Source organism: Corvus brachyrhynchos, unplaced genomic scaffold (genome assembly GCF_000691975.1).
Source record: "Corvus brachyrhynchos isolate BGI_N302 unplaced genomic scaffold, ASM69197v1 scaffold71, whole genome shotgun sequence".
Lineage (NCBI taxonomy): Eukaryota > Metazoa > Chordata > Aves > Passeriformes > Corvidae > Corvus > Corvus brachyrhynchos.
The window spans coordinates 358015-371480 of record NW_008237609.1 but is presented as its reverse complement, the minus strand read 5'-3'; the positions used below and the strand labels follow the sequence as shown (position 1 = coordinate 371480).

General features: G+C 41.6%; 1 protein-coding gene across 5 annotated transcripts in view; it reads right to left on the bottom strand.

The window, feature by feature from the left end:
* Positions 1-13466, bottom strand: part of KLF12 (Kruppel like factor 12) — a 198440-nt gene that overhangs the window by 16573 nt on the left and 168401 nt on the right. For all 5 annotated transcript variants that reach the window (XM_017731608.1, XM_017731609.1, XM_017731610.1 and 2 more), the window contains one exon: positions 1134-1291. In XM_017731608.1, coding sequence (XP_017587097.1) covers positions 1134-1291 — 158 coding nt within the window. The remainder of the gene's footprint in view (positions 1-1133; positions 1292-13466) is intronic.

The window sequence follows — 13466 nt, the reverse complement described above, 5'->3', positions numbered from 1 at the left end:
AAAGAGTGATGGAGATGTGGCCTCAATTGAAACGGAGAAGCCTTCACTTAATTTTTAAAAATAATATCTCATACTCTTTAGAGTACATCAAATCACAGATCACAGAAAGCACCAGCAGATTCTCAGCAAAGAACAACATTGTCCTACATGCTGGATAAACACCATCTTTCCTCCAAAGAGCTACAAGAATGCTGAAGTCCATTAAGAGCAGAGGATCAATAAATTTAATTTAAGATAATCAGCATCAGAGTAAGGAATAGCACTGAGGCTCAGAGTGTTCTGTCCACTGCCTTTCTAGCCATCCAATCAACTCCCTTTTAAACTTGCTCGATAACTTCAAATTGCTGCTCCTGAGTTTATCCACAATAAAATTACAACTATTACACATCACTGTTTCAGCTAGCCTTACATGCCTATCATATAGACCAGTAACAGCCCATAAAGCTAGTAAAGACACAAGGTATTGACTGAATGTTAAGTATGGTCACCCCTGAATGGGACCCAGCTCCTCTAGGCACTTCTCTTGCATCTCTGCTGTAGGGATCTAGTGCAACCAATTCTTATAGAGTGATGACTTCCCTCTCCAGTATGGGGTAGGTGCCTCTGAAAGCCTCCAGGAAGACATACTGAGGACTTGAGTTTACACTTGAATTGACTGAAGGATTTCAGGAGCTCCTGGCATCCAAAGGCTACATCCGTAAAAGCAAGTAGTTTCAAAAGAAACAGGTCTGTAGAGTGGAAAAAGTGCTGCTGAAGATTCAGGACCACACTGTATGCTCTTCTTGAGGGTTTTCTCTGGACTAGCTCCAGTTGGTCCCAAGCAATGACCACCCTTTGTTTGTTGAAGCACAGCAAGTATGCCCCTAGGAGGCCACTTTTCTGTTTCTATATCTGAGAAGAGTCTGGTTTGTCCTGCCACCGCTCTTGTGCTGCCAAGAGGGGATGACAGGGAAGCTCCATTCAAAAGCACACTCCTGATCTGCACCAGAATGCCAGGGCACTCACAGACATCTCTGTTGTACAGGTACAGGCCTTTGGCTCTTAGTGTAGGATGACAAGCTCATTATGCCCTAAACTGGGCAGAAAGGAACCTGCTTGTCTTAACCACAGGGCACAGTGCCAGCAAATCTTACCTGTGTGCGTTCTCCGGTGAGCCTTCAGGTGGGAACTTTTCGTGTATACTTTGTTGCATCCCTCAAAGTCACACCGATGGATGCGCCGCTTCCTGGAGTCTGGAGACTCAGACCTCCTCTGACGCCTTGTGCTCTCAATACTGAAGGGTGAAATTGAACTGAAAAACAGAACAGAAGCAAAAAAATGAAGCAGGAGAGGGGTGTATATCCCAGGCCCCAAAAAATCAGCTGTAACAGAAGTGACTGTGCCTGGAGTAACATAAACAATGAATTAACTATTTCCCTTTCCACATTTTGACACAAATAGTGCTTGAACTGGAGCATATTTTGCAGTATGAAATAACTGAAGTCTTGATTTAGAAGTGCTTATTGCCCAAAAAAACCCCCATGATCCTTGAAATACTGCTCCAATAATGAAGCAGCCTGACTTTATCTGAGCTCTATTTCTATTTGACATGTGTCCAGGTACAAGCTCACTGAACTGTTTTCTAAACAAGTTTATATATAGCCTCCATAACTCCTCTTTGACAAGCTTAAATAGATAAAAAGCCTGAAACCTTTTATGAAAAAGTGTTTCCAGTACCCAGATCTGAACTATGGATCCTCGCATTAGGCCGAACACCTGTTGTTTGCTTGAATAAAGACTGGTAACAGATCCAGATCACCCTGCAGCAGGGATTTTTCCATTTTCTCGTTTAACAATTCTCAATCTGTCACTTGCAGGCCAATGAATTTTATTTCCTTTCAGACCACTGATAAATGAAGTTTATTAGAACAAGAAACAGAAACACACAAATGCTTATCAAAGGTACTCCACTTACAGCAATGTCCTTTGGCCTATCAGTTATCCTAATTTTAAGCAATTAAAAATACAACATTGAAGTCATGTTGCATGGGTTTCTAAGTATGATGTGTGCTGAACCTAATACTTGAAGAAAGCCTTGCTACAGCAATGCATTTGGCTTGTTCAGATAAATTATTATCAGGTTGGAAGGCAAAGATCCAAACCCTCATTGACCGTCAGTAATTATACTACCCAGCCATAAATCATTATTAACTGATCGTCTTATCAACCTCACTACGATTACACTGCACAGCAATCACGTTCACCCACAGCTACACCAGCCTGTTTAGCTAAGTACTGGAACCATTCTGGCCTTCATCAGGTTTCTGGGGCTTCCCAGGTTTATTGACATTTAAGGTAAATGGGCTACAGATTCATCAGCCTGTTCTTTTAGGCTCTTAAGATCAATCTGAATGAAAAGCATGAACCTTTGGGGACACCACAGTACTAAGACAGGCATTTGAAAGGAGCACTGATGTTGATGCATCTGCTGGGAAGAGCCTCTGTTAACACCGACCTGCCACCTCCTGTTAGAGGAGCTCCTGTACAGCCGTAGCTGTTATGACATACACTGAACTCCTAGAGCTTTCCAGAACTTGCTGAGGACTGTTTAAATGGGGTTAAAAGTTTGCATAAAGCATCTCACACCATTAGCACATGATTTCACTGATGTTCTAATGCTCTGCACACAAATCTCTAAGCCTTGAATTAGTGGTAGTACAAATTACGCCTTTTTTTGTTTAAATATTTTCACAGTACAATCCTAATTTAAAGCACTAATGAAAAAAAAAGTACATTCTTTCTGAACAGTACTCTTTTAACATATATTCATATTTCATCTTCAGGCAAGAGATTCTCCAGATTAATTATTTTTGCCTATAATACGATGCATGTAAACAGATGAGCAGAGAATTCCTGAAATGGAGAAAAGAAGAGGACAGAGAGCCGTAGTATCAACATTAAGTTAAGTAGCAAGAAGTTGTCCCCAAGAGAGTAAGAAACATTAGCACTTTAACTATATGATTGGAATACTGATATGTCTAGCTCTCACAGAAATGGCTTAGGAATTGCATTTAAGCATCTGCATCTCAGAACAAATAAAAGTCTTGGGCTAGACGATTCACTGACAATGGTTTCACTATTCCAGTTGGGATTTTTTAAACATCCCATCAGCTGAAATAAAAACAAACATGTAAATCAAATGTTAATACTGAACATACAAAATCCAGTGCTCAAGACCAGAAAATCCTGATCTTTAAAAATAAATATTTGTGCACCGTTTTTGGTGCATATAACTTATGAGCTGTCTTAAAACCCTATTTTGTAACAGAGCATTCAGATCCTAGATAGTACAGCTAATTTAAATGGGAGGAGGATAAAGGTTAAAATGCTGCTGCAATTTCCAGCCCTGAGACAAAATGAACCTTGAGAAGAGTCAGCACCTCATAAAAGCTATTTGTCACATACGAGAAAGTGATCTCACTGCTGCAAACTGCTCTGTGCTTTCCCAGATATTTATACAGAAGAGGGTGGCACAGAGCAGTGCCATGAAGGTGGCACACAATCCATGCTGCTGCTTCTTAACTGGATTGCTCCCTCTTTCTAAAAAGTGTAGGACCCTACTTATCCCACAGGAGGGAAAATAACTGAGTAAGCCACAGAAGGTGATGAGTATTGTCACCATCCCCTGAGAGCTTCACAGTCATCGCTTGCTCAGCACAGCAAGGAGAAAAGCTACTGTCAGCTAGAACCAGCAAATGTCACCTCGTGCCTCTCCTTCACAGCCGTGCCGGGTAAATAACAAACTAACCAGCAGAGGAGACTCACATGGCAAGTGGGATCATATGTCCAAGGTGGTTTTCCTCTGCCACTTCAACTCCTGTGGCTCAGGGGGACCCCCAGTGCACACATGTTCACTGGTGGAAAAGGAGACAGAATCTATCTGACACCACCAGCTTTATTTTAGCCTTGCAAAAGTTGTGTGCTTTTAAATGGGGATATCACCAAAGACCCTAAAAAAAAAAGCACAAAGTGCCTTTTTGAGCTTCCCCAGGTTAGTCCCTCTCACAATAACTTCCAGATGATTTGCTGATGTTCTTTCCCTTTGCCATGCAAGCAGTAAAGGGACACCTTCTTTCTCAAGCAATTTCTAAAAAATACCCTCACTGACCACACAGACAGAAGGAAAGTCCTCAAAACCACATTTCATGCCTTTTAAAGGCCACAGAGGCTCTGCCACTGTCTCTGCTCAGTACAAGGTTCCCAAAACTACTGTTTGATGGCACCATGGTGGACAAAGACTTTGAAATGGATGTGTTAGGGAATTCACAGGGAATTATTTTTTCAACTGACTTACTTTTCCTTTTTGTTTAAAATACACTTTAAAATTCTATAAAATAAATTAAGAAAAAACATCACAAGAAGAGATTACAATGTCCCTCCTCCCCCAACCAAAACCCAAACAAACCATATTGTAGCAGCCTCTCTCAAATTTAAGTGTTCCCCAGAGACTGCACAGACACAAGACTTGGAAACCTGTCATCAGCCAAGAGCTACCAGGGTGCCCTGAGGAGGAGCTGCCAATTCTCCTGTTAATGGCCACAATCTCAGGCAGCCTTTCAGGCTCAAGGTTGGCTTTTGCAGTAGGACTGATACCATGCATAACAGGTCAGCAGGATGTATTAAATTACTGCTGAAACATGAAGTCTGAAAGATAAATTAACAAGGGAGAGAACTGTTCTAACCTGTCAGCTTGATGTTTATTTATTTGCAGCTCGTTATTTCTAAAACCAGTGTAATTTCTATGTTAGTGTAGAAATTGTTACACCTAATTGGAATCCTGGGAGACTGCTGGCTGCCTCCATGAGCAGCTGCAACACCTGTAGTCAGTACATTGCTAGGATGAAATGAGTAAAACCAATGCGAGCTTTTAGGGTGATTTATAAAAATCCAGCCGTGTTACTTCCAGCTAGAAGTGAAAACATGCATCTTTGCAACTCACCCATGGCCAAGTGCTTGTCTCTCTGATACAAAGAAGGCTGCAAAATGTAACACCGACTGGGGCTTCACCACTAGATGGCCATCAAGCTCTGCTGAACGTGATCTGCACTGCACGAGATGGGGATTATAACAACCCTGGCTGCAGGATTATTTTTCCTGTCTACGAATACTGCCCATGACCTTCTAGGTGTTTTGCCTCTGTTCTACACAGACTGTGAACAGCCCGTGGCATAGGCAGTAACACTGCTAAAACCCGCAAGTAGTGGGTGTTTTTATACTGAGCAATATGCAGAGCAGAGCTGCCTGGGGAACACTGTTAAAGCCTTGAACTGTGTTCAGCCCCGTGACACATCACAAGTCCCTGCATGCTGGCTGCTCCCCACTCACACTGTGCTCCAGTGTGCTCACCCTGCGGCAAACACACAGGGTAACCTTTGGGCACCCAAGCACGAGCTCCTGGCTGCTGCAGGCATCCCAGTGAGCTGGCCAAGGGCATGCTGACATGGCCATCAAGGAGCCGGGGACGTGCAGCGAGTCACGCTTTGCTCTTTGCTCTGCAAACCCAAACAGTGTCCCAGTGTTGCATCTTCATCCTTGTGATTAACACTTTTACTCTTCCTTGCCCCCTCCACTATAAGCTCAGACTCTTCGGCTATGCATTCTGCCTGCCTCCAAAGATCTCATGGAAAACACACGGCTCCAGGGCTAACAGGTCACACCAGTTTGTGCCCAACATCCCTGTCACCTTATCTAAGTCTCTCCTTTACAGCAGTCAGGCTGCATTACCTTCCTCCCTAGCTGGCCCTGTAGTTAACTGAGAGACTTGTGGCTGCACTCTAGTAACAGTCCATGGCTGCTAAAACCAGATGCTTTCTTCCCTTTTAGATGAGAACCAGGACTTATCAGCCATGTCCCCTCCACTCTGGCTACCATGGGAAGAAAAACCAGATGTGGCTCAGGACCGTGCGGCATCTGGTCAGTGTGGATGAGGGGCTCAGCAGGCCAGACCGTGTAACACGACTTGTGGTCCTCTTGTGCTTCTCAGCCCCTGGGCAGCGGAGTACAGGATTTGGCTGAGATGGTCCCCAGGGCAGTCCCACTCCAGCTGCTTTCTGCTGTGTTGGCACCGGCACTGGCCTGATTCTGCACCAAGCCAGTGCAGGACCCACAATGACGAAAAGAAAATTCTGCCAAAAAAAATCTGAGAAGCTTTTGGTAGCTTGACTCCTTAAGTAGGAGAGTCTGCCAAGTACCTACACTGACATGGCAGAGGATGAGAACCTGTGGCCATGGGTTAGGGGAGTGTCATCAACCCTTTTAGTGGCAACCAGCTGTGATTAACCACAGCTTCCATCTAAAATTTAGGGTATGTGTGAAGAAATCGAGAACATGGACACATCGGTACCAGGAACAACTGGAAAATCCACCTTTTGCTCCACAGAGAAGTTGCTTCTTGTAACACTTAAGTATAAAACACACAGAAAAATAACCACATAAATAGGTTGAAAACGAAACTTGGGACATATGACCATGTCAAATACTTATGAGCTGACAATGTTCTTTGGCAATACATGATAGAACCACTCATTCCACCCTCAGAAGAATTTTGGACATTCAGATATTTACAGGTTTTATGTTTGTAAAGAGAAAAATATGTAACTATACAATACTCAAATATACAAATAGTGTATAAACTTAACAATGTGAATCTTTATGAGACATGCAAAGCTTCTGGGTCAGCCTGTAAGTCACAGTAACTAAAAGTACAGGCCAATTAAACAAAAGCTGAAACTAGAGTACAACATGCCTGCATTCAGATGGTAATGAGCAGCTGAAGAAAATCCTTGGATCTCTAGCATTTGCTCAGCATTCAAAGCGAACCAGGGCTGCAAAAAGAAGCATCATGGGTTTTGGCTGCTTAACGTTTATAGAAACTAGAGCTGTTAAGTGACTAACTACAGACTTATTTTTTTAAAAGCCTAGCCTTGGATTCAGTGTGGGATGGCACCTCCTGAGCACATTGAGCAGCATGCTCACACACCCCCATGGCAGCTGTCAGTCCTCCTTTGGTTCTTAGAGCAGGTCCCCACCAAGGACCCTCAGAAGCAGGGATGACCACAGTCCCAACACTTTTGCTTGGCTCCTCTGGCACTTTTCTGAATGGAGTGAACACATCCACAGCAGCCCACCACTCATTCATGGAGCTAATGTCACTCAAGACAAAGTATCTTCTATTAGTTAAGACCTTAACTTTCACACACTAACAGACATGTGGGTATCCTGTGGCTTTTTGAAAAGGGGCTTTGAATCACATTTCCCAGATTCCAGCTCTCAATTACTTTCTTTTGTAGCAGCTTTTCACATAGTGTAATTTCATTTTCTGGTAGGTCATGTAATGTTACCATCCCACTCAGGATAGTGATAAAAGTATCCTTATAAACACTACACATTACACCATGAAGAAATATGACATGGATTATTTCTCATTACAGTTTATAAAACTCCTCCTAGTAGTCAGATGCCAAAATCCTACTACATAAAAACACAGTAGGTTTTATGCTATAAAATGCTTTAACATCAGTATCATCTCCTGATAAAAATCTTCACTCAAATACTTACTTTTTAAAAAAATTTAAAGTTGTTACTATCTCCTGTTCATAAACAGATGCACATGCGTATATACATATGTATTTTTTCTCCTCTTTGATTCTTAGATTCTAATTAATGTTTCATGAAAGGCAAACAGCTGCCTTAGGAATGTTAGACATTAAAACGTATCAAGCAGTACTTCAGGTGATCATAAAAGGAAAATATATGCTACACTTTTATTAGCAGTAGTTACTTCAATCACTGTACTTTAAGGTGATGTTATACTGGAAATTATACTTTTTGTCAAGAAAGAAAGGAAGAATTTGGCAGCATACACAAACAGCACAAATATTAAATGGGAAAATTACATGGATAAACAAGACAGAGATAAAAGATGATTTGAATACATTTGGTTCAGAAAGTGCTTGAGCTGGAGCTGGAGTGAAATTGCACTAGGAGCAGATGGGCAGATAGGAGTAGGAGCACAGGAAGTTTCTCCTGTTACGCTCTGTCCTAGGTGTCCAGTGCCAGAGGCAGCGCCCCAGTAAAGACGATCCTCTGCTCCAGCTCCACACGGCCATTCCCATGCTGTTATACCCCTGATGTAGGCAGTCAGCAAACAAAACACCCTGCACATCTTTGACCTTGACTTTATCTGCAGCATTTACTGTTGAGACCAGATAAAGGTACTCGAACTACTGAGCTGCCTTGCAAAACCTGAGTGTGTCACAACATTGCTCTGCCTGGGGTGGAAGTGGAAGCACAACTATACACGGAACAAACTTCTGGTAAAGGGAAAGAACTTCAGGGCCTACTAAGAAAAGCACTAATGTAAACCATGGCACACCTTATCAAAATGATTCATCACCTCTCTTATCAGTTGTGTTAAGCTGAGACATGAGACATTTGTTTGATCCTCCTGATCTATATTCGGGCTGTGGGATCCAGGAGCACTTCCCAGTTCTCTAAGTGCGGTGTTCTGAGGTGTATCCTAGCTCCACAGTGGGCTGAGACCCAAATACACACCCTATTCTCCCCTTTCATGCAGCTCCTCTGTTCTGGGTTTCTAAGGACAGGAAGCTGGGCCAGTAAGCATTTATGACACACACACGCATGCCTCCCAGATCCGGTGACCGGAGGACTTTAAAGCACTTCTGACAGAGAAAACCCATGAATCAAATCTATGATCAACTGCAATGTCACAGGAGAAAAACCCCACCAAAAACATTCCATCTATTTGATCCTTATTAACCAAGCAAGTATTACCCTGGAGAGCTACTGTACAAAAAAGCAAAGGAATTACCTGCTAACTACCTTGCACCCAGGCATTGCCGACATTATTAGAATGTTTCTTCCTGGCTTTGAGAAAGTTCACGGCTGTATGACAACTTGCACTACTACATCCAGCAGTAGGCAAAGATAGGCAACTGCAACTCCCAGACCAGCCCTACTGAACTACTGAGATGCTCCTTAAAAAGAACGATAATTTCATGTTTCTCCTAGCATGCCAGGGCATACAGAGTTTGTTTCTAGCCATAAAAGTTTTAGAAACACTTGACAGGAATGCTATCATGTTTTGCACACAGAGGTAACATTTTCAGTAATATTAAATGTAATTCTGTTTCACTGCTCTGCCTCTCCCTTGGTTTGGACAGATGGACTCATATTAAGTGAGACACTTGTCTTTAGATTTTGTCAGAGATTCTGAGGTGACACATGACAGCAGTTTACATATGTTTAGGAAGTATTTTTTCTAAGATGCCCATGTTGCAGAGGATGCACAGCTGCAATATGGAGCCTTCCAGCTCGTCAGGATGGCTGAACACAGCGCAAAGACTGCTCTGGATGTTGAACCCCATGTTAACACCTCCTTTTGTAACATAGTGTATTATCATGGAGTAAAGAGTAACAGAAAAACTCATCTGTGGAGGGAACTATAAATTTTCTGCTCAGCAAGGTTCTTCAGAGCTAGACCAGGTTGTTCATAGTCTTGTCCTGTTTAAGTCTGAAAATGTTTGAAGACAGAAAAAAAAAAAAAAAGTATTTATTTGGGCAACGAGCTCCAGTGCTCAGCCACACTCATATTCTAAAGGGAGTTTCTAATGAATGCTTGTTTTTTCTAAATAGTTCCTACAAAATGTTTGTATTCATAAATACATGTATCTACACATTATAATGACTGATTACTAAGTGACCATGAGCTAACATAAACCTTTACTTTTCTTAAAAAAACCTCCAAAATTAGCTTACTCTGCTTTAGCCTGATGTTATTCTGATCTGGAGTGAAAATTCATGGAAAAAAGGAAACCCCAAGCAGTGGGGAAACAGATCTTCACAATGAACTTGTAGGTGGAACAAAGCGCATGGGCAAGGGTCCGTTCTTTGGATCTGAAGACAAAGCATTGTATATCTTCCTGAAAGCAGGAATAATTCCTGAAATCCTGTATGCCACACGTATTTGATGCATGCTAGTTCAGGCCTGGGAGCTGAACCTGGCCTAGCAGAGAAAAAGCATCTTATTTCATCCCCTCCTTTCAGAGCTGGCAGAACAGCAGTGATCATTCACAGGATCTCCAGCACCAGCCGCGCTAACTCTCCCTCCAGATGGAGGCTGCATCAATGCCGACTCTGTTCTTTCTTCTTTGTTTCCTTCTAAACAGAGCAGAAAATTGGGTAACTGAGCACCTACGACTCAGCTCTCACATCACAGGGCCCTGCTTTTTACCTCTCCTGTTCATGATTCATACTTTTTCTTCACACTTTTCTGGCAACACATAATGCAAACAAGCCTTGTCAATACTAGTAATCTCAGCAGAAAAATATTTTTAAAGGGAAACAAATATCTCTAATTCTGATTTTTCACACTGTACAACACAGTAGTCAGTCCCAGTGACTGTATAATGACTCTTGCCTGTGCATCTACCTCCCCTTGTTGGTCAGACTAACAAATGTGCAACTGATCACCTCAGTGGTGATTAAAAATTCTCTGTTCTGTATCCTTAGCTGACAGAATTGCCACTAACATCTTGCCAAGTCAGTGATATTAAATGAGGACATTGCTTCCACTGGGACTGAAGCTCATGTGAATGACCTTTAATTTCTTCCTGTTCAGAAGGGTTATTATTGACAAGTTAAATATTTGATTACCCTAGATACCTATGTGTAAAGCAATTATGGATGGTCATCTGTCATACTCTGTGTCATCAAGCAGATTTTGTTAACTACTAAATGGACCACACTGAAATGTACATTTTGGTGTTTATACATATACGTAAAGACAGCCTGCCACACCCAACAGAAAGCCATCTCAGAAGACCAGTTTTTTATGCCCCAAAGCCCTCTACAAGTTCCTGTGTGAGAATATATATTGTGAAGTATTCACCTATTACAGAGATAATATAAATATCATACCTATTTGATCTCTCTAGGAAAAAAGAGACTAAATAATTTAATTCATTTGGGGGACAAAAAACTTACTGAGTGCAAGACCATACTTCAGGGATTTGGGTTTCTTTTGCTAACATACTTTCTAATCAATAAATTCTGACATTCATAGTTTTGCTTGTTTTATCCTTTCAGACCACCCTCTTCTATTGAAAGGAATTGTTTATAAAAGAACATGAGAAAAACATCCTATAAATCAAAATTGTACACCTCAGAGACCATACAGATTGGGTTTCTAAGCATTTTCGTTAACAACAAGGAATCCTGATGTATTTATTTTATACAAGAAGTCAGCTTTTCTGTTCAATATGCTACCTTGTACCTGGCTTTACAGCCATGCATATCAATGATGTATTCTTTCATTCAGATTATGGGATCCTTGCCACATCTTTATGGCTGTTTTCTGTTTGCAAAACAAAGTGAGTACAGTGAGGTCCCAGTACATGAACAGAGTACTAATACACTACTGCAATATGAAGAAAACCCACTACCTCTCCTTGCATCTGTGGTTTTCCACACCTATTTATAGTAATAGTCTCACCTGATGCAATGTTCTGGGCTTCACCAGGCCCAGCTTCTCATAGTCCTTTCCCAAGGACTGACATTTCTTTTCCCTTCCTTCCCTTTAATTTCTCACCTCTTCCCCCAGACTTGCTGCCAATTCCACAGGGAACTGTCTCTCTATAGAATCACAGGGCCAGGTTTTGTCACTGAGTGTCACGGTTTACAGATGTAGAAATTTACACAGTTGTAGTTTCACTGTATTTGCTAGTATTTGAAAGATTACTAGTGGCTTCATCTGCACCCTGGGATGGAAAGTGTCCTTGAAAGCTGCAGAAACCACTCAGACACAGCTTCTGAGAAACAGGAACGCATGACAACCATCTATGAGTTGCAAGAGTTACTGCATCTTTTTACTGGTTTTGCACAGAACTGTTGCATCATGTGGGCAACATTCCTTTTCTTCTCTCCCTTATTAAAATCCACCTGATTTCCACCCAGCAAATACTCAGTCTGTGGTGAGTAGAGTCTTTCCACTTGTAATTAATTATGCAGCAGAGCACTAATGTACTTTTAACACATAACAAAAAGCCAAATTTCAACAATTCCTTGTTTATCATTACATCAGCTCAGCAGCCACAAAGATACCAGCTTGGGCACAAGCCCCCTGAAGTCTGGCAAAGGTCCCATTGTCTTCACAGGAGTCAAACATAAGATTTCCCAACAGAAGGAGGAAAGTAGAGGATTGTTTTCATGAACTGGTCCTCTTAACACTTTTCTCACCAAGGCAGAACTGTATTTAGGATCTCAAGTGCTCATGGGCAAGGCAAGGTTTGATTAAGAGCAAAATTTTTTCTGTAAGCAGACTACATACGGCCATAGGGTACATTTTGTACTAGGAAATACATCTTCAACACATCTGCTTGTCACAGAAATTGTTCCAGTTGCACTCAGAGTACAAAGTCTACTCTTCCCGATAAGTACACTGTAATATTTTTCAAAGAGCCTTGATTAGGCTGGTAGCCAAGCAACTCCACTCCTCTGGGCTTCACTGGGTCAAGCTGGTTTCACGGGCTTGCTCTCATGGTCCTCCACATGAAAAACTAGGTGGCCCTCAGTGCAGCTATTCCCCGGTCAGGAAAAACTACAGATGTCTTCAGGATGACAATAATCTTCTTTAGAAAGGCAAGAACAAAATCCTGATGACTTTTTGCCATCAAAATAAAGGTCAAGATTTCACTCTATGCATGCTCCAGCTCTGCTAAAGCAAAAACTGAACTGAGGACTTAGGTGTTTATATTCACTATTACTTTGTATGTGAATTTATGCAGGGATTTACACTGGGTAAGATTTAAATAGAGCTGCCTCTTCAGGTTTTTGAAATGTAACACAATGCAGACTGCTGGCAAGGAATATTTTCCCACTGATAAAAGGACATATGGGATGTCCAGTATTCAATTATTTGAGGGAAATTATTCTACTATTTCCAACGGACATTTCATGTTCTGTTCAGTAAAGGATAAAAACATATAAAATTGAACAGGCTTTGCAACTGTCAGATTTTTGACCTGGCCCTCCCCTACACACTAGCCACAGGGAAAAAATTTCACGTTTTCTGGCTTTATGAAATCAATTTTATTTTGCTTCATCCTACAATAATTAGTTAGGTTAATCATTTGGAAACAATGCTGCCCAACAAAATAAAGAATTCGTAGTCATATAGTACAGTAGTTAAATGAACATTTTTAATGAGGTTAAATGGCCACCCTTTTTCAGGTTAGCAAACTTTTTCCTTTGATTTGAAATTGTCTCACAGATGAGGGAAGGAACCAAGTTTCCATCTATGCAGAAAAATCATCCTGTCACCAGCAGAATTTCTTGCAGACACCTTAGAAATGGAGATCAGACATCCTTCATCCACATGATGCTCCCTGTCCTATTTAGTGCTACATAAT